The sequence below is a fragment of the Leptopilina boulardi genome, unplaced genomic scaffold, assembly GCF_019393585.1.
Source record: "Leptopilina boulardi isolate dan_hultmark-lab unplaced genomic scaffold, ZJU_Lbou_2.1 LbouV2_280, whole genome shotgun sequence".
NCBI classification, from domain to species: Eukaryota; Metazoa; Arthropoda; class Insecta; order Hymenoptera; family Figitidae; genus Leptopilina; species Leptopilina boulardi.
Window position 1 is genome coordinate 2,100,226 of NW_026137841.1, and position 25,955 is coordinate 2,126,180.

Below are 25,955 nucleotides of genomic sequence, written 5' to 3' on the forward strand. Positions count from 1 at the left end.
CAATATGACTAGTACTGTCACTTTTTACACGTAAGAATATACCTTTGAAACAAGGAAATGTGATACTAATTTTATAGAATTATTTATTTTAAATAAATTAAATAGAGAAAACTTCGGTATATTGTTTTCATATTCTGGCTAGATAAAATGGTGGTAGGTACATATTTTAATATTTACGTACCACGCTCGCTTCTGTACAGTTTTGTCATTAAGTTGCTAGATAGGATCCCTGGGATATCTCATGAAATATGTGTGAAATATGTATCACCACATGAACAGGAAAGGAACATGTGATTGGGAACGCATTACAAGTCAACAATACCTGTATGCTTTCTATTGAATTTATTTTTGGAAATGACTGCTACAAGTATATTCTACCTTAAGGGGCTAATGGAACACTTTTCAGTCTTTGTTGATTACATATTTGAATTGAACAAATTGTAAAAATTAATATTATTCATAATTAATATTAACTTGTAACACTTGATACGCCTGTAAGTCCTACATCAAACGCTAAAAGTTAAATTAAAATTTGAACCCTGCGGGGATCGAACCCCAACGCATGGCCTAATATAAAAACTAACTTAGAAGATTTTAACGAGCACAGCAATCGAACCGGCTTCTGGACTTTTACTCGACCTATCTATTTCAATTGTAACAATTGTAACATTGTCAAATAAAATTTCGATGATTATTTAACTGAATTAATATTGTTAATTATTCATATTTTTTCTAATCCATTCAGAAAAAAGCAGTTTTTTCCAATTTGAAAGGTACTTTAAGCATTAAGGAATAAAAATAAAATTTTAATTAATGTTTGTTGATCATTTAAACAAATTGTTGTTGTTAATTACTAACTGAGGAGCGCAATTATTTCGTCTGATTTATGGCATTTTATTTATATTATAAATTATAATTTATATTATTGTTTTCTTTTAATGTAAAAGCATTTTTAGTTTGAGGTTATCATCTCGCATTGAAGCTCTTAGTGAAATACATATTCCATCGAATACTATAAATATTCTGAAAAGATATACTCTGTAAGCGTCGAAAGCATATTGTTTTAAGATTTAATTTGTGTTGGTGTGTCTTGAAGAAACAAGACATAAAAAATTTTCAGGCCTACTAACGAGTCCTAACAGCGATATTAAGCCTCGAAATCATTCACTGCGGTTGTAAGCAATTTCATTTGCAGGCTTCGCGTTAATTCCGTGTTTATCTACCTTACCGACTGACCGAGAAAAGTCCTTTCCAAGAAGACAATCAAAGAACCTGCGCATTTACGTGACCCTGTATATGCAGTCTGCTCCCTGGCATTAAAAAAGACAAAAATTTTAAAAATACAAACGGCTTCTCCTTGACGATGATACACACGCGAACTAACTTTCGGAAGCGGAGTTTAGATTATTCTACGAGCGAGAAGCAGCTGTCGATCAGTGGCTCTCATATTTTTTCTGACATATATATATATATGTTGGGAACAACCGCTAGAAAAGAAAAAAAAATTATAAATTGCTATAGAATTAAAATCGAAGTTGGTATTATAAAATACGAAAATAATAACTTTTGGAGTTGAAGCTAAAGGAGTTAGTTTTGTTAACTCACTTTTGGAGTTGATTTTTAATTCTAAAAATTTTACTCCCAACTCCGATTATCACTAACTCCACAAATTTGTTACAGTGTATAAATAAATAAAAGAACATTCCTGTATGTAATTTTAACTTTAATGCAAATACTATCAACGTTATAAAACTTTTAGGATCGTACTGATAGTGACATCTAGTGGAAAAATAGGTTAAAATGCGTTTAAATATATCATTTTCAAGTTAATGTTAATGCATATTATATGTACATAATATACTTACTATAATAATAGTAATATTAATAATAACATAAAGTAATAAAGTTAATGAATATTTTTTTTATAAAATAAAAATGTAATCGTAAAAGATTCGCAAATGAGTATAATCAGTGCGTTTCTAACCAGTTGAGCGGTAATGTATCATATATACAGATCTGATCGTGTCTGGGAAATGAGTCGTTGATTACGAATTAGATGTCAGTTTTTCAAAATTCAAAATGTTTGGTTCAATATGTGGGATGAATTTGTTTGAAAAAAACCTGGCGAAATAAATTTCAAGTGAATTCAATAAATATTTAAAAAAGTTTCTGCCATACGAAAACTGCTTTTTAGAATTCTAAACATCTGAGGGGAAATCTGTAATTAGCGACTTCCAAAACCTTTAAGTCACGAATTTAAAGTTAATCTTTAAAAATTGTCTCGCTATATTTGATCCGACATTTTGAATTTTGAAAATATTATATCAAATTGAGGGTGCTCATACAATAGAGCATTAGACAGATCGAGTCTCCTCCGCGCAAGTCAAAGTAGATATTGCAGCAAAGCCGTAGCAACCTTTTTTGGTGCCAGAGTCAAACTCAAATTTTCGACCCTCTTTATAAAGATATTACTGAATTTTTTTTTCTTTTTTTCAGCAAATGCTATGTCACTACAGCTCTGATTTTGCAGTTGCAGTAGACAGTCCGAGCGCCTAATGCACTATTGCATGTACTCCCTCAATTCGTAATCAGAAACCCTTAAAATTACTATATCGACTTGTTTTCTTTAAACACGTTTTTCTCGAAATGTTCATTTTGATCGCAAGCACTTTTGCCCCAGGTGCTCTTGAGACAAAACTACATTTAAAAAAATGATGAAAAAAATTACTTCCTCTGTGACAAATTAAAAATTACAGCAACGTTAACGAATGCTTAACTAAAAGAAATTGCAACTTCAAAACACTGAAAGAATTAAAAAATATTTAAAAAAATTTTTAAGAGTTCGACGACTATGTATTTTTTAGAAAAAGAGACCCTTGCGTGTTGCAGAGAGCAATTTACTTCTAAAATACCTCCTGTCGAGCCATTCTGAAGTTTTAAAAAGTTTGGAAAATATTCCGGGCTGCGTTGTTATATGTATAAACATTTTCATTCAAGCTTTCTTTATAATAAATAATTGTAAATTTGTTTTTGGAATGTCTTTGGAGAATATATTAGGATTTCAATTTTTATGATGGGACATAGAAAATATTAATATTAATATATCTTAATAAGGAGACAGAGGGGTGGGGGGAGTTTGTACGAAAATGAATAGCCTGTTCAACTACCCATGTCTGCTTGTAAAATTACAATAATTTTCAGCAAATAGACCAAGGGAACGAAGTGTATGCGTGCTTGCAGCCTTAGAGTAACGCCTCCATAATTTCTGCCATTGGGAAGAAGGTAACATCATTCTTTGTTGCGGTCAATATTCTAATTCGAAGGGAAGTTTTGATAAAAATTTAAAAATTGACACGCCCTGCTCACTACGGTAACCATTAATAAGTGAATGTGTCATTTGGTGTAAAAAGTTTCTCTAAATAATAAAAAAAGATTGCTCCCCTAATAACACATTTCCGTCTAAATAAATAATAAATTATCTTTTCAGTTCTATTTAGTGCGATAAAAAAACTCCCTTCAATACTGGCAATAAATATATTTGTTTTACTATTTCTTCAGATTAAACGATTCCTAACACAAATTATTAAAAATACTATAAAAATTTCAACTGGCATTAAATGTCGAAATATCTTCATACGCATAGTAATGAGCAATAAATCCGAGAGCAAGATTCAACTTCCAAAGAGTTAATTAGCCAACTGAAATCATTTGATTAGTGACATTTACATGTTTATAAATTCTTGCGAACTTGCAAAGGCAAATAGACTTTTGACCTAAGCTTTAAATGTTTCTCATGACTTGCTCTAGGGTGAACTAGAGATAAATTAGGACTTATTTCGCACCCTCGTGTCCGTCACCTCTATCGAATATCGCGTGACCTGGTGAAAACAGGATAGGAGAGACTCCGTCTTCCTCGATCAGGTTTGCAGACAAGAATTCCAATCGCGTGATCGGGTGTACTGGTAACCAAGGGAAATTTACTGCATGCAATGAACTCGCTTAAACCCTCCTATCTAGTGGTGCACGTGCATACAGGGTGCTTCGAACTCGTGCCATCATCGAGATTTCCCAACATGCGAAAAAGTCCTACAAATATTATTATTTCAACGTAGCTCGGTGAAAATTAATAGAATCGTAATCACATTATGGAATTTAAATGATAGCAATCGCATTAATTAAAAACTTAAATATACACTGCGTCAATATAAAGGAATGAACAACATTGTACGATAGTAGTGATGCAATATGAAAAAAATACAAAAAGTAGACCTAACAAAAATAGAAACTTAAACTGCAGTACCCAAATAATATAATTTAAAGAGAATAATAGAAGAATAAAATAATGACAAATTAGAATGTTGAAAAAAGTAAAAAATTAATAGTTAACGGACACCCCGTAGAGGCGTGAATTCTGTGGAAAGGGGACGAACACTGAGTGCATCACTCATTATAACACTCTGTTCGTCATTCTCGCCAGACCAAACTTGTATTAGATATACTCGGAATGACAGCCGGTCACGGGTCAGCCGAGGGACATCCCAAGCACTGATATCGCATTACTGGCCCATTCGAGCATCCAGCAACTCGAAAAGAAAGAGGCGTTATATTCAACGGCGAGGGAATAAACTCAACATGTGTGCAACAGAAGACGAAAAAAGTTAAATGAAAAATAAACAAGCATCATTGATAAGGACACTTCTTACAAGTCGACGAACGTGTTAAAAAAGCGCTCACATCAGTAAATTATAACTTTATTAAAGCATGCGAGTTTAAGCCAAAAGTGTCGAGTTATTATGAAATATTTCCACTTGATAATATTTATCATCGACAATTGTAATTTTTATTTCCAAGCAGGGACTGTCACGAAATTTTCTATCGTTTCGTGATAGTTAATGGAGGAAGGCAACGAAATTTACAACTCGATTTTTTAGTTAAATATAATTAAAGATTTCCAATTTATATTGGACACCAAAAAACGATGTTTTTTCATGTCGTTTCGCATCAGTGTAAAATGGTAATGACCTCAAGGGCAAAGTACACAGGCCTTAGTAGTCAGGCGACAAATAATAATCATAATTTTTATTTTGTTAATACTATACAATTCTAAATGAAGAATGTGTGTTGATTCAAAATATGATATTAAAAAATGATTCATATTAAAAAAAAATGTCAATAATATTGTTACATCTTATTTAATTTCCAACTTTTAGATTTAATTTTTTTTAATTTTTGAGGAACAATTTTTCAAAATTAATTTTTTTAAATAAGTTTTTTCAATATCTTAATTTTCAAAATTTTAATTTTCCGCCAATATTTAGAACACTTTAAAACCACATAGACTAATATAACCTTTAAGGCCATTGTGGTCTTCAACAAAGTTTTTTTAAAATTTTATTATTTTATTTTTTTAAATAATAATAATAATAATAATAATATAAAAAATATAACATAATTAATTTAAACAGGTAAGGTTTTTATAATAATTTTTGTAACAATAATATAATTTTAAAAAATTCTTATTCACCAATTCTAAATTTCAATAACTTTTCATTATTGGAAAATGTTTTACTTTTACTTTCATTTTCAAAGTCTTTCAAATTATGTATAATTTCGTCAATATATATAACCAAATAGACTTGATGAGGACAATAATTTGTCGAAACATGTATGCTAAATAAATTTAAAAAATTTTTTAAAACTTGATTTCCATTTTTAAAAGGCCTCGTCAAAATTATACGAACAATAAAAAATACAACGAACCTAAAATTAATTTGAACAAATAATAATTATTTGTTTTGTACCTAACATAAAATTATTGACCCTCCCTCTTTCAAATTCTTACTGAATAACATTTAGTAATTTTTTATTAAAATATGGGGGATTTCAATCTTGAGCGAGAAAAGTTGGATTTAATTGCATTTGAAATGCAAAGCACAGGAGTCGAGTGGAACTGCCGATAATGCGGCCATCGATACCTAAACTAGATTTGGCAATTGCATGTAATTGCACCCATATTTCAGATAAGTGGCTTAATTGATTTTTCCCTGTGCGGGCGTGCGTATCTACGGTTGGTGTGTTTCACAATTTTTTTCTTCCTTTTTTATAACGATTACCCTTCAGCGACATCGACGTTTATGTGGTACTCAACGATGAAACGAGCGCAACTCCCCTCGACACCGCACCTTGCAGTCGATAAAATTAATTTGAATGAAAAAATCAAATTTACTTCTGCATACTAACAGTTACTTTGTTTCTAATGTTTCAAACCACCTTCGCGTTTATTCCGTTAAAAATTTAATCAAAAAAATTTTATAATTTGTCAAACAAATAGCAAACCAGTTACTGAAAGCGAATGTTTCATTTTTGCTTTAAGGTTATAAATTCAAATTATCATTATTTTGATCTTGAATGTTTATTTGAAATCAAAATTGCTTTATTTTTAATTGTTTTCATCTTAAGTGCAAGAAAATTAAATGTCTTTAGAGTGTAGACATTTTTTGCAAGACGGATAAATTTGAGCTGCGAAACGTTGTTTCCTTAAGTAGTGAAATGTAAGTGTGCATGTATGTATATTTCTGTCGATATCGAACGCTCGTTCACTTAATCGGCCATTCGTATTCGCGGGTCAATTAAGCGGATTATTTATGCTTAGCAGCCTAAATTCACATTTCCAGCCGTTTCGCTCCCGGCATTATACAAGTTTGAAACTTGACACGTTCCTTGCCTCCTTTTTTGCGTACTCTATAATAGATCCGTTCATTAATATCTGTACTTTGCAAAAGTCTGTAGCAATCTGACAAATAATATTTAAAAAAAAAACATTAATTTAGAAGAATATTAAGTAGATATATATCAATTTTGTAATCTTGATCGTGACACACGAAAAGAAACTTTGTATTAGTATTTTTAATATTTTCATACTTATATAATTACAATAAGTCAATGGCAATTTGCAAAACTATATTTTGTAATATTATAATATAAGTTTTCATTACTTTATTCAGCGCTTTATATGATTAGTGGAACAAAAAAAATAATTATATTTGAAAATTTCGAATTTATTTATTTACTTTCGACTGGAAAATATATTTAGCTCAAGCAAAATAATAATTTATTTGGTTGAGAACTTTTTGTCCCCATAATGAAACAGTGCGGAGGAAACATATTTAAATATAGATCTGTCAAACAGAAAATAAAATGTTTGTAACATACTTGAATTATTAAATTTAAATACTTTTAAATCCTGTATTAATGCATTGCTATTTGAAAATACTTAGGTCTGGGGGAAAGAGATAATGATAAAGCTGTGGAAATCAATGGGCTCTGGCAGTCATTGTTACAGTGAGAAGGACAAGAATCAAGCAGATTAGAGTTCATATAGTAAACAGTAATGTTAATGAGAATGCCACTCGCAGTCGTTTGCTTTGGTTATCGACCACATTCGTATCCGTCGGTCTGTCGATATGACAGCGATGCAAGTTCATTATTCATTAACATGTCAATTAACTTGAATGTCTTAGCTAACTTGTTGGTTATACATCTAATATAAGTCACCAATAATACAACTATTACCAAATCATGTTTCTATTTAAATGTCGAATAATTTTTAATTACAAATTTTTTTAAAAACTCTGTACACCAGAAGAAAAGTTTTTAGTTTTAAATCTGAACAATTTAATTATAAAAAAATTATTTCTTTAATATAAATAAATCCTGTCTTAATCAAGTAGGTTTTCTTTCTAACAAATAAATCTTGGTTTCAACTGAAAGAAGATTTTTATTTTTCAATTTTTCTTTCATTTGAACAGGATTAAAAGAATAAAAGAGAATTTAATGGATTAAAATATAGGATTTCTTTAAATTAAAGAAATATTTCTTCTTTTTAAAGAAATAGCAATAGAAAAAGGAGTTTTTAAAACAAAAAATCTCTTTTCTAGGTGTTTTTATTTTCGATATCCAATAAATATTTTCTAAGATCCAGTAAACGTGTTTTTGTCGATTTTCAAGATTTTTCCTCTTTAAACTTTATAAAAGCACAAAGAGAATTTTTGTCCTTACCCCCACTTTTTTAAAAATGCCCATTTTTTATCTCGCGCATATGGGTCTTAAAGTGTACAATTAAAGCTTTCATTTAATAATTGTTTTGTTGGTAAAATTTAAAGATAGAATACATATTATGGGTACTTTTCAAAGCGGAAAGTATGAAGTTAAAAATTATGGATGCAGGTTAAATTCACTCGAATAATCAAAATGTTTAATCAAATAATTTTTTGTAAATTATTTTATTTGAAAGTAACAGTTGGCAAACATGTAGTTAATAATCCCACTACTGGATATTACAACTGGCGTGTTTTCTAAATTGGCAATAAAGAGGTTTGTTAGTAGTTAAAACGACGATTTTATGTATAGAACCAGGGACAGAAAGAAAAAAGCTCCAGATGAATAAGGAGTCGTGAATAGGGAAAGGGTAGTGAAGCATCCGTGAGGAGGGCGGGTGAAGAGAAAAAGAGGAATTAAAAGAAAAGGGAATTGTGGAAAAAAGAGGTGCCGGAGTTCACGACATGAAGGCCTCATTATGCCCTGGGTACTCGATGGGTCTTGTATGGAAAGAAGGGGGCGGTACACCAAACCAAGAAAGTAGAAAAGACGACCGATAAGGATACTGATAACATGGTAGCTTGAGAAATACAGAAAACAGGGAATCAGCCTCATTACTTCTATCTTCTTCTCGGCATCCCCCTTGCCCTCACCCCATCGCGTCCGTATCCCCTTGATACTCTTTTTCTTCCTCTTCCTTCGGAACGATTTCCGAGAACGATTCTGTGGTGATCTTTGATCGGCGAGAAATGAGAAAACTCACTGGCGAAATTGCATATGACGTTTGTTCCCTCATTACCCCTCCTCTATTGCCTCTACAGTTGCAATTCAATCTAACAATGAGTGTCGACGAACCTCGGGATAAGATTTCCTGACGAGAACGAACTCTGTTATCTATATCAATGAGCTTTTATATTAGGGGGAAGTGTATTGAACTACTGCTATTATTTATTATTCATTGGGATATTTTTGTAGAGAGAAAAGAATCAGTCCAGAAATGAAAGAATAAAATCATCTCCTGTTAGGAGGAGTGACTAAAAATAAAGTAAGTACCTTTTCAATTCTCGTGTATTAAAGATAAAAATATATGAAAACAACGAAGCAATATTTTTATAAGCATTGCAGAGTGAACTTTGAGTAAACTCAGTTTCCAATTTGTGAAGAATCTAATTTATTTCCAGATGGTTCATAAAATGCCTCATAGTTGTGACATGCATTTGAGATAAAAGGAAGAAGCTAATTATTAATATCTGACCCCGCACCCGAGTATCGTAAATTACAATCTTTATGTAAAACCTGATAAGCACTCTTGAATGGTTTCAATTAAAGAGTATAGAATGAAAATTTAAAATTCAGTAATGCTCATCGTGTTGACATTACGTTCTTGTAATTAAGGTCATTAATCGAAATTTGTCATAAAGATTTATCACTCAACGAGTTACAACATCGAATGTACATGACCCGAACATGTGTAAATCTCTTGCATGTGCTATTGGTACAAGTGCGTTAAATGATAAATCACACTATAAAATAACTCAGATCATGACCTTGAAGTGCTGAAATTAAATAGTATTCACGAACGAATCAACTTTTGTTATAACTGTAGTAAATTATTGTCATTACATCGTCAATGCAACTAATCGCAGTCATTAGCGGAAAACTCTCACAACTGAAAATTTATCGCTTAAACCGGCAACTAAATATTCGATTGCTGACGAATGGTTAATAAAATAAAACTGCATACAGTTCTGTGAGTAAATCAATTTCTTGGGACTTTCTAAAGGCCATTAATACAATTTAATCAACCAGATAGAAACAAGTCAATCTGGTCCGGAAACTTTTATTCGTACTTTGAAAAATAAGAAACCCAAAACTCGAGATAGTTTCCAAACGTAACATATCAGTGAAGTTTGAATAGACGTTTTCTATGTGTATAATGTACCAACGATAAACGAAAGGATCAGTGACTGCTGAGAAAGAGGGGAATAACTCATACACTAATGTTACGTCTCGGCACATCAACATAAATACAAGGTTGACATCAGAGTAAACACTTGACATATTTTTCAGGTGAGCGGCCATTGACATCGCGTTTAAAATATAAATAATAGTATAATTGAGAATTGACGAGAGGATAGCATGCGACTTGTTTTCAACACGAAACTATCTACACATCGGTTCTCAACTTTTCCTTTAAAATTTACATATTTTCACCAACCTGATAAACTTATATTTCACTATTCATATGGAAAGTACATTTTGGCAAGATTGATGACCGTAATTGGCCAATTAAAAACTGTGATTAACACAACCCAATAGGTGGGCCTGAATAAAAATTAAATCAAAAGTCAAAACACTTCAGATTTTCGTGTGAATTTTTCAAGTATTATGCTTTTAGATTAAGAAAATCGTAAAATCAAAATCTTCCATCGAGGACTTTTTGAGAAAAATGAGTTTGAAATTTTATTTCTTGAAACAAATTTTTTATTTTAAATTTTGTTGACAAGTATGTTTCTCGGTAAAGTACATTGAAAACAAATGAATGTAGTATTTATGTTCTTCTTTTGTTCAAGAAAAAGTTTATAAACTAAAATCATTAAGTTTGATGACATAAAGTGCAATATGCAATATTAAAATTTTTAAAAATTTTTAATTGTCAAAAACTGAAAAAATATTTTCTACCGGCCGTACACCTCTGCATAAAAAATGGGTTTCTATTGATGGACTGTCAATGCACCATTTTAATTTTTTTATCTTTTGAAAATAATTTTTTAGTAGTTTAATATGTACTTAACAACAATATATCTTAAAAAATATCTTAAAAATGGCTCTGATTTTCGGTCTGCCCAGTGGTCTAACTCCTTAATAAAACTATGTAACCATTTTTTTTAACAATAAATGTTTCTACACAGAAAAACCCTACTCTCATTTTTGTTGCAAATCAAAATGAGCCAATGCTAAACGACATAGACAGTGGCATCACCAACCTGGTTCATTTTTGTTGCACATCAAAATGAGCCGTCTACACGGCTCATTCTGAGTTCAGTTTTTTCTGTGTAGTGAGTTTTTATTTTAGTTAGTCATCGTTAGTGTGTATTATATATATTTTTTTTTCTATGGAAAATATAGTTTAGGCAGTGATTGGAATGTATGCGCATTTAAAAAGAGAAGAGCCGTGAATTTTATAATGTTGGCACGACAGCGAATATAGACGACGGACTTAATGAATCTTTATGGGATGGTGTCGTGAACTTGTATTCCCTCAGCTACACTGTCCATTGGCGCATTTTCATTTCCAACTCAGTCAAGTGACGCAAATCTACGTCACAAACCGCACCTATTGCCATTCAACTAAATTTTTTCACACTCAAAAGAAATTGACTGCTGTAATGTTCCACTCTTCGACGGAAGAATTTTCAGCATTTTCCTAGTAACTAAAGCCCAAAAAATATGAACAAATTTAAATTTACATTACGCCAAATGTAAGCAAAATAAGTTTGTCTCGAGATGGAATTCAAAACAAAGAAACAAAAATAGCAAAGGCAATGTTCGACTTAAAAAATGAAGTCTACGTGTTGATTTCCATAATTCTTTTTGGCGTTTTGACAAAAAAGATTAAAGAATTCGTACTGCCGACGCCATTGGGACATTTCGCTCATTAGGCTCGACAGTGACTTCGCCGCGGTCGGTGTTGACATGTGTGTCTGTGTTTGTAAATTTTGAAGGGTGTGTTGAAGGTCCGTGGGTCCCACCCTGCATCTTGATTGTCATCAACTCGATTGTCGCGTGATATTGTCATTAGCGAACGACGTCGCCGAGCACTCGGCGCAAGTTTACTTTTTTTATTCAATATTAAACGCAACAGAGATCAACTCGTGATCCCTTATCTTTTTTCCACTTCGCCCGTCACAAAAAAATACGTAATTATTGAAAACCCTTTCTCCATTTTAAAAAGAAATTAATTTCTTAATTCAGTATTTTAATGACATTAATACTATTGAAAAAATGCTCATTATCGACTTACCAGGATCGGAGGAGTCCAAACTTGTGGGGGCTTGTTGACTGAGAGGGCCAGGTGTTCCCCCGCTTCCAGGACTGCGTGCATCGTCGTTGCCTCCCGGACCAGGGTACGAAAGTGACGAGGAAGGTGGTCGCTGCAAAATGAAATAACATGTTTAAAAATATTTTCTAGTTATTGTAAATGTTTATGTACAAAGATGAAATCGGGAGACGGAGGAGCTAACTTAAGCCACAAGATAAAGGTCATTTAGAAATATTTCCATATTCTACACCAATTTAATGACACGAAATGTTTTCTTAACTTTCTATCATTAGTGCGGAATATAAGTTGTCAGCTCCCTTCTCGATTACTGTGTAAAAAATGCGCGTGTAACCTTTGTCAGACTTCTTGAGAGCAAATCCGTTCGGTTGTATTAAGCACGCGTATGCCAAGCAATAATGAGTGACAGTGACTCCCACGAACTGTCATACAGATATCATCTTCACTTGTCCCCCTACGGACTTAACTGATAGGTTTGTACACCCAGTGGGAAATTGCCAAGACTGAATATTGGCTAAATATTGGACCAGTTATTTTTACCAATATTGGTCCAAGGCTGGAAGTGTAGAGATCAATGCTCGAATTTCAATATTGGCCCAATATTCAACCAATATTCAAAAATACAAAAAATCAGACTCCCGCCAAGATTAAAAAAATTAATTATTAAAACTGAAATATAATAAAATTTTTAGCTATATTTTATTATATATAATAATATTATTATTTCCCTTCCAATATTAGGCCAATATTGAAATTCGAGCCTTGGCATTATTGGTCTCTACACTCCCAGACTTGGTCCAATATTGGCTAAAATAATGGACCAAGATTGTCAAAAGTGCTCCCAATATGGGATCAATATTCAGCCAGTCGTGCTTTTCCCACTGGGCAATTAATAAACTGAGAGACTGCCAATCAACCACACAACAATTTTTCCATTTTTCTTATCAATACGAGTTGACGTTAAATTCTGGATTATATTTTTACACAAGAACGCAAATTTCTTGTTCTAATGGAGAAAATACTTGAAGTATATTGGGAACTATTGTGTAATGATTTAATGAATATAAGTGGGTCAAGTTTATCTAAGCAAATGATCTAAAACGAAAATGACGAATTCCAGACCAATGGAGAATTCTGACGTCACTTCCTGCTAAAGGCTGATTTTTAAGTGACCCTGTTAGGGTCCATGTTATAAAACGTGACTTGTGTCGATGTAATGACGAACGGTTAAGCGACGAAAGCGAATCATTCCTTCGTTCTCTCTTAAGTTTTTTCTCCCTCCCTAATTCGACAAACCGGATGTCTGGTGTACCCTTAAGTAAATCAGTCAACGAATGCCCGCATCTTGACATTTCGATGATACTCATGTCGCCACGTGAAGTATGTATATTTTTTACACCTCCGCCTTGGTAGAGTAAAATAAGTGCATGCATAAAAGGACAAGTAAACACAATGTAGGAATTGTTTGTTTCGGGGTGATATTGAAGGTCAAGAGTGCGTGCAAGAGGTGTCGACAGGTTAATAGACCAAGTAGTTACGGCCCTGAGTGGCACACGCCCGCTGTCAACGGACAGGGAAGACAATAAATTATAAAGCTCACTCGATCGGACACTAACAACACGTATCGCCTACGTCTGGTATCCTCGAATGTATACGAGACGTGTCCCCGTGCATCGGTGCCCGGTGACTTACTGCTTCGTCTGACAACACTTGATCGGTACACAGACATTGTACGTCGCTGCCGCTGTATTAATTGGTCTTCGCAACCTAACGCCATATAATTATGTAATTAGCGACCGGACATTATAGCTCTGTGTTGACTGGTTTACGGCTAAGATACGTAAATCTCCGCAATTAATTTATTAGCTCGAATGTGCCTTCACTGCATACCACTCCAGGCGAGAAAGACATATCAAACAGGACTAATACCCACTTTATTGTCTCTCTACTCTTTTCAGATTTATATTCACAAGATTCATTCGACTTTTATGTTAATTTTTCAGCCTTCAACTAACCATTTATTACATAGTACGGTAACCAAACAAATGTGTTTACAGAATTTTTTAAAATAATACACTCCGTAAATCTGAATTAATAAAAAGTGAGTAACTAATTCAAATTTAGTTATATTTTACTAGGTTTGAATTAGTAAAAATTCACAACTTTTCAATATGTAGCGGTAGAAATAAATGAATATCGTAAATTTTCTTACATAGTTTGTTCAACTAATAGTTATAGTGAAATCTTGGAATCACTTTTTTATAAAAATGAAACCAATGTTTAGTTAATGTTTGAAAATGTTGATAATTTTTTGACAGGGAAAAAAAATATATTTTAATAAAAAGAAGAGATAGACAGTAGAAAATAATGTAAATTCTAGAATGGGTTTTGGTAGCTGCTAACCACGTTGAGTCCAGATTTCAGGAATCGTAAAAGCCTATGGAAGGTTCACAACAAATCTAAACTCTGGGTTTTATTGACAAGAGAGAAAATCCCGGGATTCCATATTTACGACTTGTGCGATGTTTGTGTCGTGTTTCAGACTGCGAGGCAACAAAATACATACGAACTTGGGGGTCTCTATACGACCCTCATAAATTTGTTTCTTTTATATGAGCATTTAAAATTTTTTAAGGTCCGATATTATACCTTACAGATCTTTTCTGATTCTGAAAGCAGGATATGTTTTCCATTTGCCATAGAGACTTTGTATTAGCACTTGAGTTTCGTTTTGAGAAAAATCGATATGAAATGCAAGGTAAGCAAATAATCTTTCAATATCTTTAATCACAAGAAAAAGCCTCCATCTAACTCTCAACAGGATAAAACAATTCTGAAATTTAATTAACTGAAATTAAAGGCAAACAACGTCGAATTATGAAATCAACGTATCATTTCAGTTAATGGAAGTCATTAAGAGGAGGAAGGAGAATATAAAATGGGCAGAATGGCGATTGGTTGATAAAGTATATTTAATTCAAAAGTCTCGTGACTTTGGAGAATTTATTCAACTCGACTTGCCTCTGGCAATTATCGTCGACTTTACGGCATCCGCCTGATCGTCCATGGGCAATGAGCAAAAGGCAGTTAGGCTACCTGCTTCAATCGTGCCTACCCAAGTTGAGGGGAATTCCATTACGTGGAAAATGTAAATATAATTGTAGCACACTGACATAACGGAAAGATAATCCGTCGAGTGGAGGCGCTGCCTCCGCAATAAATGGTTATTTATGATCTCCACACCAAGCCAGAAGCGGCCTGTGTCTTGGAGAAATCCAAGTCTCAACTTGACTTTCTACTCACGCCTCCCTCGCCTATTTCACGTCACTAACCCTAATTTACAACTCATCACAGAATCCGATTATGACTTTTAAATAAATTAGGAAACCACCACAGTTGGCATTCCATCTTTGCTTCTTAATGCCCATGCCATGCACTCGTTTTGTAGTTTTTCTACTCATTTTCATGTAGAACTGGCCTTCATAATTAGTCATATATTTCAAAGATCATAAATCTGTTGGAGATGACGAGGAGGACTGAATCTCGGTTTTTGGTGGAAGATCATTTGAGAGTCTAATCTATCGAGTGGGCAAATTAAAACGATTGCCGTCGCCAATCGGAGACGAGAGAATCGACTGTAATCGAGGTTGTAGGAGGCGAGGGGAAGGGGAAGATGAAGAGCCAGCGTGATTAGGGAGGAATTTTGATTAGATCCATCAGCTCCCTTCTTCAACAGACCCATCCTTCGACTCTCGAAATCTCAGAGACTGACCTTCGAGAGTCAGTTCTCGATCTACTCCATATCCACTCGTCAGTTTCACACTTCACCTATTTTACAATCTGTATACACTCTTTTAGACCAACGTCAATCTGCAAATTATAGTTTTTCATGATTGTTGAACAGAATGTTAAATAACTATTTAACAACATTCTTTATTATTCGGAATGTCAGCTACGAGAAGAGTTGATGTTCGCTCGCCCTATGCGACGTTGTGGAAACTAATCTCCGGTGGAGATCCGTTTGTATGATGCAGGAATGTTTGAAATATTTGAAATTATTACAATGGGAATTTCCCGTTCTAAATTTACTGTTTTTTGAAAAATAGTGTTTAAATTTGTGAATGTCAGGAACTTAATTATTTAAAGACAAAAAAACTTGATTTATTTATATATTAAATTTAGGATTCATAGCAAAAAATAACCCAACTTATCACGAATAAAATTGTAAAACAACATATATAATCTTCAAAAGACAGAATTCATTTCAAAACAGGCAGGCTAAACATCGTCGGAGTTGAAAATCAATTTTTCCTCCAAAATTTTATTTTTTAAAGCTTTATTGAGCAACACGTATTTTTTGTTTGGCTGAAAAATTTTTTTTACAAAGTTATAACTAATTTAATTTTTCACGTTGAAATCGTTGTTTATCTTAAAAATAAGAAAAAGGATTTTTTAAATCTTATTACTTTTTGTCTAATAGGGATATTTAATTTTTTCGTTTTTGCCCTGAAAGAGCTTTCACTCTTAATTAAAAAACCGTTAGAAAAATTAAAAAATAACAAATTGTAGGCCATTTTACTAAAAATCTTTGAATTTAAATTACTCAATAACCCCAACTTCTTTTTTGCTCCAATTTTTTTGGTAATTGTCTTGATAATAAAGAATATTTTCCATAAGAATTTAACTTGTGCCAGATACTGGTAGCAAATAATTTTTTTTTTTTATAAAGAAAAATTTAATTTTTTTTAAGAAATGCGGTAGCAATAAAATTTCACTAAAAAAAGTTGTTCCTCTTTAAAAGATGTGAAAAAGTGTCTCTTGACACTTTTCTCAATCTCGCTTTGTTTAAGATATAAGTATTTCGCAAAATTTAATTTGAATGGTAACAGTATTTTTTCGCAACGAACACTTTTTTGACAGTCATTTGTTTATTCTTAGAAAAAATATGTTTTGCAAACAAAAATTTTGTAGATAGCAAGGATTTTTTTAAAAAAATACGATTTATGAGATGTTTGGAATTCGTTCACAAACGAGCTATGGTAACTATACAAAAAAAGCCTTTAAGTTTCAAGTTGATCGGTACAGTGGTTTCAGAAAAAAAGTTCACACCGCAAGCAGCAGTAAAAAAATTTTTTTTATGGCAATAGCTATAGAGAATTGTAAATATATATACAATTCTTTTCTTTATTAAAAAGCTAGATTAGTGTAAATCTTCAACACAATCGTCATATTTATTGCAAACATCCTGGGACCAAGACTAGTATAGTACGACATTCTGTTTCATTATTTTAATTTTTAACCAATATTTTGAAAAAATTTTGTTTTTCTTCAAACTGTTTCCTGAATACCCAACTTTATATTTTAGAGACTTTTAAAGACAGTGGCGACCTCAACTGGTGTTAAAAGTGTTGGATGCTGTTTTAAAAAAATTGTTGATAATACTTTTTTCTGTGTATAGTGTACGCTACTAGGTCAGTCACCTTATAGAGATAATTTTAAATTGTTTTTGTATAACCGAAATAATAAAAGTTAAGATTATATATATATATATATATATATATATATATATATATATATATATATATATATATGAGGCATTTCACGTCAATGGAAGACCCCCCCTGTCCAAAATTGGTTTTAACGTAAAAAGCTTTATTATAGCTTAAAATTTAGCTTATTTTGTCTACTTTTAAATGCAAAGTGGCGATTTTTAAAATTCAAAATGGGGGATCCAATATGGCCGCCAAAAAGAAAAAAAACGAAAAAAAAGTAATCAAAAACTCTTAAAACTTGTCACTTGGGGGTTTTCAGGGTCGCTGAATACGAATCTGATGTCAGTTTTCAAAAATTCAAAATGGCGGATCCAATATGGAGGACGATTTTGGAAAAATCTGCGATTTACTTGAATATGGCGGACTTGGAGTTAAAAATTAACTGAATTCGCTTGAAAATTGTTACTCGGGTGTTTTCGGGGTCGCTGAATACGAATCTGATGTCAGTTTTCAAAAATTCAAAATGGCGGATCCAATATGGCGGACATGAAAACTAAAAATTGGTTGAATTTTTTTGAAAATCGATACTCGGGGGTTTTTGGGGTCGCTGAATACGAATCTGATGTCAGTTTTCAAAAATTCAAAATGGCGGATCCAATATGGAGGACATAAAAATTAAAAATTAACTGAATTCGCTTGAAAATTGTTACTCGAGGGTTTTCGGGGTCGCTGAATACGAATCTGATGTCAGTTTTCAAAAATTCAAAATGGCGGATCCAATATGGCGGACATGAAAACTAAAAATTGGCTGAATTTTTTTGAAAATCGATACTCGGGGGTTTTTGGGGTCGCTGAATACGAATCTGATGTCAGTTTTCAAAAATTCAAAATGGCGGATCCAATATGGTGGACATAAAAATTAAAAATTGGCTGAATTTCTTTGAAAATTGACACTCGGGGGTTTTCAGGGTTGCTGAATACGAATCTGATGTCAGTTTTTCAAAAATTAATTTTTATTTTTTTGTTCTTATTTTTTTATTCAGCGACCCTGAAAACCTCCGAGTAACGATTTTCAAGCGAATTCAGTCAATTTTCAACTTCATCTCCACCATATTGAATCCGCCATTATGTTTTTTAAAAACTGACATCAGATTCGTAATCAGCGACCCCGAAAACCCCCGGTACTGATTTTCAAGCGAATTCAGTAAATTTTCAACTTCATGTCCGCCATATTGGATCCGCTATTTTGATTTGTTAAAAACTGACATCAGATTCGTAATCAGCGACCCCGAAAACCCCCGAGTAACGAGTTTTAAGCGAATGCGTTGACTTTTTATTTTTTCGTCCGCCATATTGGATCTGCCATTTTGAAATTTAAAAAACTGACGTCGGATTCGTATTTAGCGACCCCGAAAACCCCCGAGTAACGATTTTCAAGCGAATTCAGTCAATTTTCAACTTTATGTCCGCCATATTGGATCCGCCATTTTGAATTTTTGAAAACTGACATCAGATTCGTATTCAGGGACCCCAAAAACCCCCGAGTATCGATTTTCAAAAAAATTCAACCAATTTTTAGTTTTCATGTCCGCCATATTGGATCCGCCATTTTGAATTTTTGAAAACTGACATCAGATTCGTATTCAGCGACCCCGAAAACACCCGAGTAACAATTTTCAAGCGAATTCAGTTAATTTTTAACTCCAAGTCCGCCATATTCAAGTAAATCGCAGATTTTTCCAAAATCGTCCTCCATATTGGATCCGCCATTTTGAATTTTTGAAAACTGACATCAGATTCGTATTCAGCGACCCTGAAAACCCCCAAGTGACAAGTTTTAAGAGTTTTTGATTACTTTTTTTTCGTTTTTTTTCTTTTTGGCGGCCATATTGGATCCGCCATTTTGAATTTTAAAAATCGCCACTTTGCATTTAAAAGTAGACAAAATAAGCTAAATTTTAAGCTATAATAAAGCTTTTTACGTTAAAACCAATTTTGGACAGGGGGGGTCTTCCATTGACGTGGAATGCCTCATATATATTTCCTACGATTTAGTATCTCAGTAGTACTGAGATAATCAGTTGCGCATAATTTTCTCACATATATACATAGAAATATCATTTAAATTTAAAAATCGGTCTCGAATTTCGATCTGCAGTAATTGGTACATTTTTTACCCTATTTTAAGTGGAAAACATAACTTTGGTAAACGGAAAAAATTCCACTGAGAATCTGTGGTATGTATGTTCACTGATGCAAATGCAGGGAGAATTCTTTATGGTTAATTTAAATTATTGTTTTGTGTCCTAAAAGCAGTCGATATTTACGAAGGAAGCAATTTAGGGTTTAATATATTATTTTGTAAGAGAAGATGCAAGTTGCTTTACCAGTACAGATAAGTATAAGATCAGCAACAAGAGCCTCAGCATATAAGAAGAAGAACTCATATCTGGTGGCAACGGTGGCGGCGGCCTTCTTGGGCTAATTGGTTTCCCGTGTTACATTCTCTCCCTCGGGATAAGATCCTCTCATGTGACTAGTTTTCAACAGGGACGGATTGTCAAACAATATTGTGTAGAATGTTGAGGTGTCTTAAAAACTAAATATTTTTTAATTCACTAAGCAATGTTTATATTGTAGATATACATTTTTTGGGTATATCCTTACGACTGTGCTGCTAATGAAATAACTGGTACAATTGTTAATGAAACCATCTTGATTACCGAGAGCACATTATCCATCATCTATTCATCACCATTAGGAGCATAATATGCGATCAATCATTTCATAATACTTTCCACCTTCCTGAATTCAGAACTGGAATTTTTAATAGGGTTTTCACGCGAACATGACTTTAAACATGTATATAGTTATAGAGTCTCAGGTACGCACGCACCCAAAGAGTAAAAGGACGCTAACGATTGCCAAGAGGCAGCCAGCATTTTATCGCGAACCGCAATCGCATTAGTGGACAGTGACGCCCAGCGCCGCTGTGTTTCATTAGCGAAAAAATAATCGAGGGCGCTTCGTGGAAGGTTCGCTCGTTATGTGCCTCAAAGCCGAAGCAGTGAAAGGATGAGAGCGAGAAAGCGAAAAAGTCAAGTTAGAACAATATTCACCGAAATCACACTTGCAGCTGTTTAGTAGACGAACCACTCATTGTCACATACCAACTTTGTCAGTTTCGTTCTAACATTTCTTAACCACGTGCTTCTTTCAAATTAGACTAATATTGATAAACAGAATCATTGGGTTCAAGAACCTGTTACATCAACTGTAACGGAAATCAAAATAAACATTCTTACAAAAATAAATCACAGTGCATTTTGAGGATTATTAAAAGAAAATTATTTCCTGCTTACAAAGTCATTTTGTTTGGCTCTTATTGTTGAGTTAAGAAAATTTTGGTTGTTACAACGAAAAACGAATTGAAAGAAGTAAATCGATTTTCTTTGCACTTTTTCGATTAGTTTTCCTGGATAGAAAATAATAATTGAATTGTTCATTTGTTGAAACAAATATTTTGTCATTTAAACCAAATTATTTTGTTGATTCTAAACAAATGAAAAAATTGATTTAGGACGAAACAATTGGAAAGGATAACTTCCAGGCTTCGCCGGGGACTGGAACGAATGCAAAAAGTAATCGATTTGAATGGAAATTGATCGAGTTTGGTCAACAAGGCAGTGTTGATTTCACCTGCGGAGTCCCTTGTCAGTCAATTTGTCTGTCCTCAGGGGCAGACACCGCAGACTCCGCACTCACGTAGGTGTCACGTGGTCTGATCGCCGCATCACCCGTGGGAATCCCTGCTATCTCCAACAGGGAATCCCCTTTATCGAAATACTGCGCTCCCGTTAGCCCGCGAAAAGCATCTATATTTAATGGAGACATTCGGTTAGATGCAAATTGTTATGAAAGCTTAGTCGTGTGCTCCCATCAGGAATATGGATATTCTCAAACCCGGAGTTTTCCCAACGACTCATGCGAGTCCCACACGTAATAAAAAATATACGCTGGGCACCGTAGTGCTGTCACACACGCGAAATTTCGTATTCGTTCCCACTTCTCTTTGACGAGTTTTGCCCAGAAAAAAGGGGAAATATATAAGTGGAAAAAAGCATCAACCTTTATGCTCCCACAACCAACTTCTCTTATCAAAATGCATCTACATAAATTACACCTCTAGGGAGAGAAAACTCATTTTCAAACTATATCAAATGGTTCACCAGGAAACATCAAATTATTATATGTAAATTATTAATATCTTCATATGTAGTTGAAAAAATATGTACCTGCGCGTTAAGAAAAAACATATACGTGTATGTACATTCATGCAACGGGTTTTTGGTAAAGAATAAAAGAAAGTTAAAGTTCTTTAATGAAGTCAGAGCCAAATATGGATCATTGAATAAATAAATTGTATATGAACTGAAAATAATAAAAATAGTGAATCAATTTATTTTCCCATCAATCGAATTTGAATAATCTACAACTATATAAATTCGTAAATTTTTTTTTTCAATACCATTTTTTCCACCTGGCTTAACGAACGCACTGAGAGTTTGACGGTGTTGCCTCTAATGGCTAAACTATATATTATCTGCTCAACAGTTTCTGTATATTAATACTGATGAAAAAGCTTCCACGATTAAATAACTGCTAATTTTATAAAAACTATTTTGGGTGTAAACCATTTCAAAATTCAATCAGCAGTTTGTAAAAATTTATAACTCATGGTAAATATTTGAGAATATGTTATATCGTTTCAATCGAAGTATATTCACTTTATCTTCATTAGAATTGTAAAACATTTGTAGACAATAGTTAAAAAACTGTAAAGATTGTAAATCACGAGGTCACGTCGATTTGAAGATTAGGGAATAGGTACTAGAAAATCGGATATATATTTAAAGCAATAACGTGGCTTTATGACAAGTGCTTTTGAGTATCGCCTTCAAATCGGAAATATCATAAATTTGTAAAAGATATGGATTAAAGCATTTCTGTTGGTTGAAAACCACCAATGGAACTGTTCATGGCAGGCCATTAAGTCAGATAAGTGTGCACTTTGAACATTTATTGAATTTCTATGAATATATATATATATATATATATATATAATGTCATTCGCTAAAATCACTTACCCAAATTGCCGCCATTCCTGTCAGACAATTTAATGATCGGCTTCGTATAAAAAGTACGGATCGAATATTTGCGTATGCCTGCCAAATAAATTTGAGAACACTTAAATTAACCTTTATAAATTGACTGCCTTTTACAATCTATGTAATACGTTACCCGCGGTTTGTTGGAAAGTTAATATTTTTAGAAATTATTTTACCGTTTTCTTTAAAAATTAATATAAAAGCAATGGTGGAGACGTTTATTACACGGAGAGTAATCTAGTATGACTATTGCATTCTAAAACATTTTAAGAACGTGGATGTTCAAATAATGGAGTTCTATTAGAACATTTTTTGGCTGACATGAAATGAAATGAACGTTTTCGGAATAAACATGGTTTTTTGCCCACTGGGTTATAATTATAAGAAACTGTCATTGCTGTTTGAACTTGAATTCAAGTAATATATGCCGAATTTATACAACACAAATTAACCTGCGTGTACGCACGCACAAATACGCATAATGTGAGTTCGCTATTACACAGACTTGAAGCACGCAGGTTAGTTTGTGTTATATAAATTCGGCCTAAATATGAGTCAGAATCCGAACAATTTTTCTAAGGAGAATTGAATGCTATTATAAGTCGGCGCTAATATATTACTTAAATTCAAGCTTAAAGTTCTACGACAGTTTCTTATAATTATAATAATAGGTTATGTTTCATGCAATAATCATACTAGATTTCTCTCCGCGTAGGTAACAAATATTTATAAAATAACGCAGATGATTTAAATATTGTACCATATCAAAGAAAAAATCTAGTCTCATTTTTGTTGCAACTCAAAATGAGTCAATGCTAAACGATATAGAAAGTGGCGCCACCAACCTGGCAACAAAAATGAGAACAAAATGTGCAACAAAAAAACTGAACTCAGAATGAGTCGTGTATACACGATTCATTCATTCTCATTCTCAGTGTTAACAACTTGAAATTAATTAAAGGATTTGTCAATTTCGAAGTGGTACCTTTTCCAAACTTTTTTTAAATAGTATCGTTTTCATAACTTTTTCGCAACGGTTCAGTTCTGCTTTCAAAGGACACTTACTATTCTTTCCAGACCAATAACCATTATAAAATTAAAAACGTAAACAGAATGCTTTGAAAACTCATTTCAAATCGATTGATATTAATGAAAAATAAAATATTATTGTTCCGTTTTATGGAAGTTTTTCATTTCGCATGGAAACTTTCTTCTAAATGTAATCGAGTGAATAAAACTATTGACATTGATATAATTGACAGATTATATATTATGATTTGCATCATTCAAGAGTAGATTTAACCCAGTGACCGAGGAAGGGCCGAATGAGTGACAAACGAGAGCGACAATCATTGAGTCGGAATTGAGGGACGCGTAGACGGTTGGGCGGATGTGTTGAGTGATGTACTTCCGGTTATTGAGCATCGTCTGAAGGCTGAAATGCAAGTTTATTATTGCTAAGAGTTTGTGAGATAAAGATTTCTTCTTAATAATGAAGAAAATATGTCAAAATAGCCGACAAATATAAAATTCCTAAATAAAAATTTTGTCATTTGTAACACTTTGTCATTTACTTTTAAATATTAACCCTCGGAGCACTTACAGGGAACGTGTGACATTAATTAATTTAAATTAAACTGATTACTCAGGGGTTTCGGGGCCGCTGAACACGAATTCGATGTCAGTTTTTCAAAATGCAAAATTTCGAATCCAATATGGCGGACTAATTTGTAATATCTTTAATATAAATTTGGAAATGTGTAGATTTTTTAAATAAGCGCTTTTTATAAAGTAGTTCGCCATATTGGATCTGCCAATTTGCATTTTGAAAAACTGACATTGAATTCGTGTTGAGCGGCCCCGAAAATTCCCGAGTAATCAGTTTAATTTAAATTAATAAATGTCACTGCCGAAATTAATAATTTCTTTATAATACTTGTTTGTAACAATTTACTAATGGCCCGTATGGGCCTATATCAACATTTTACAATTCAGATATCCAGTGGAGTAAATTTAAGTACCTAACAACAGGGATTTCTTAAAATTTTATTAAAGATTATTGAAAAAAATCCAAAATCGGTTGAGATTTGTAGGCTTTAAACTGTTTGGACCCTACTTTTTCATTTGAAACCACTTTGGCGGGCGGTGCACGACGCAAAAAAAATTCAAAATCTCAGGTTATAATTGGAAATACAAATATTTTTTTCAGGAATATAAAGACAAGAGTCCAAAATATGTTACATAAAAATTTCAATTGCTATTGTTTATAAAATTGTTATTAAAAAATAAAAATTTTTGAAATTTTTTTCACAGTTAAATTTATTTAAAAGAGTGGATATTCATTGACTACTAAAAAAATTGCCAATAATTTTTAGCAAAAGAAATTTGAGTTTTGAAAAACGGTTCAAAATTTTTACTTACGGTTGATGTGGTTTGATTCAAAAACAAATTTGAGTCTATCTACTAAGTAGTTTAGAAACGGCAGAGGTTTGAAAAGTGAACAATGAATTATTATAATTACATACAAGATAATTTTTAATGCGTTACTTTATTAGCGTACACTACTCAAATTGATAACCCACGTTTTTTTAGTGTGAGAGCATGCAAAATTTCTTATCGAAGAATACTAACAGCCTTAAATTCACTATATAAAAACGAGCGTCTTCTATAAATATCTCAACAGAAAACAGTGAGACAACTACAAATGTCTTTAATATTAGTCGCGAAACATAACCTCTAAGGTTACTAGCACTGACGGACAACCTGACAAATAGAAAATTGTTACGTCAAGTACTCGATGACATTAAGGCTTTCCGTTTGTGGATTTTTATCTTAATAATGTGTCTTCATATCCCATTAATTTGCTGTCACTCTCCCTCTCTCGTTTTCTTACTGTTTGTCTTTTAGCAGCGATCTCACTTTAACCCTCTAATGCCGAGGGTGTTTAAAAGATATCATTAAAATTTTTTAAGGCTTTAGTTTATCTAATTTATGCTTCGGATTTGGAGAAAAATTGTTGAAATTGGAAAAAAAAACTGTAAATTTACTGCTTTTTGTTATTGGACTTGTAAATCCCACCAGAGCTTTATATATTATACAAATTATTTAAAATAAAATCAAACAAAAGTTACAAAGGAC

The 25,955-nt window shown here is 32.8% G+C and overlaps 1 protein-coding gene across 3 annotated transcripts in view; it reads right to left on the bottom strand.

Annotated features, from left to right (window-relative positions):
* Positions 1–25,955, bottom strand: part of LOC127282118 (homeobox protein homothorax) — a 388,123-nt gene that overhangs the window by 243,996 nt on the left and 118,172 nt on the right. For all 3 annotated transcript variants that reach the window (XM_051306201.1, XM_051306200.1, XM_051306202.1), the window contains exon 7: positions 12,122–12,251. In XM_051306201.1, coding sequence (XP_051162158.1) covers positions 12,122–12,251 — 130 coding nt within the window. The remainder of the gene's footprint in view (positions 1–12,121; positions 12,252–25,955) is intronic.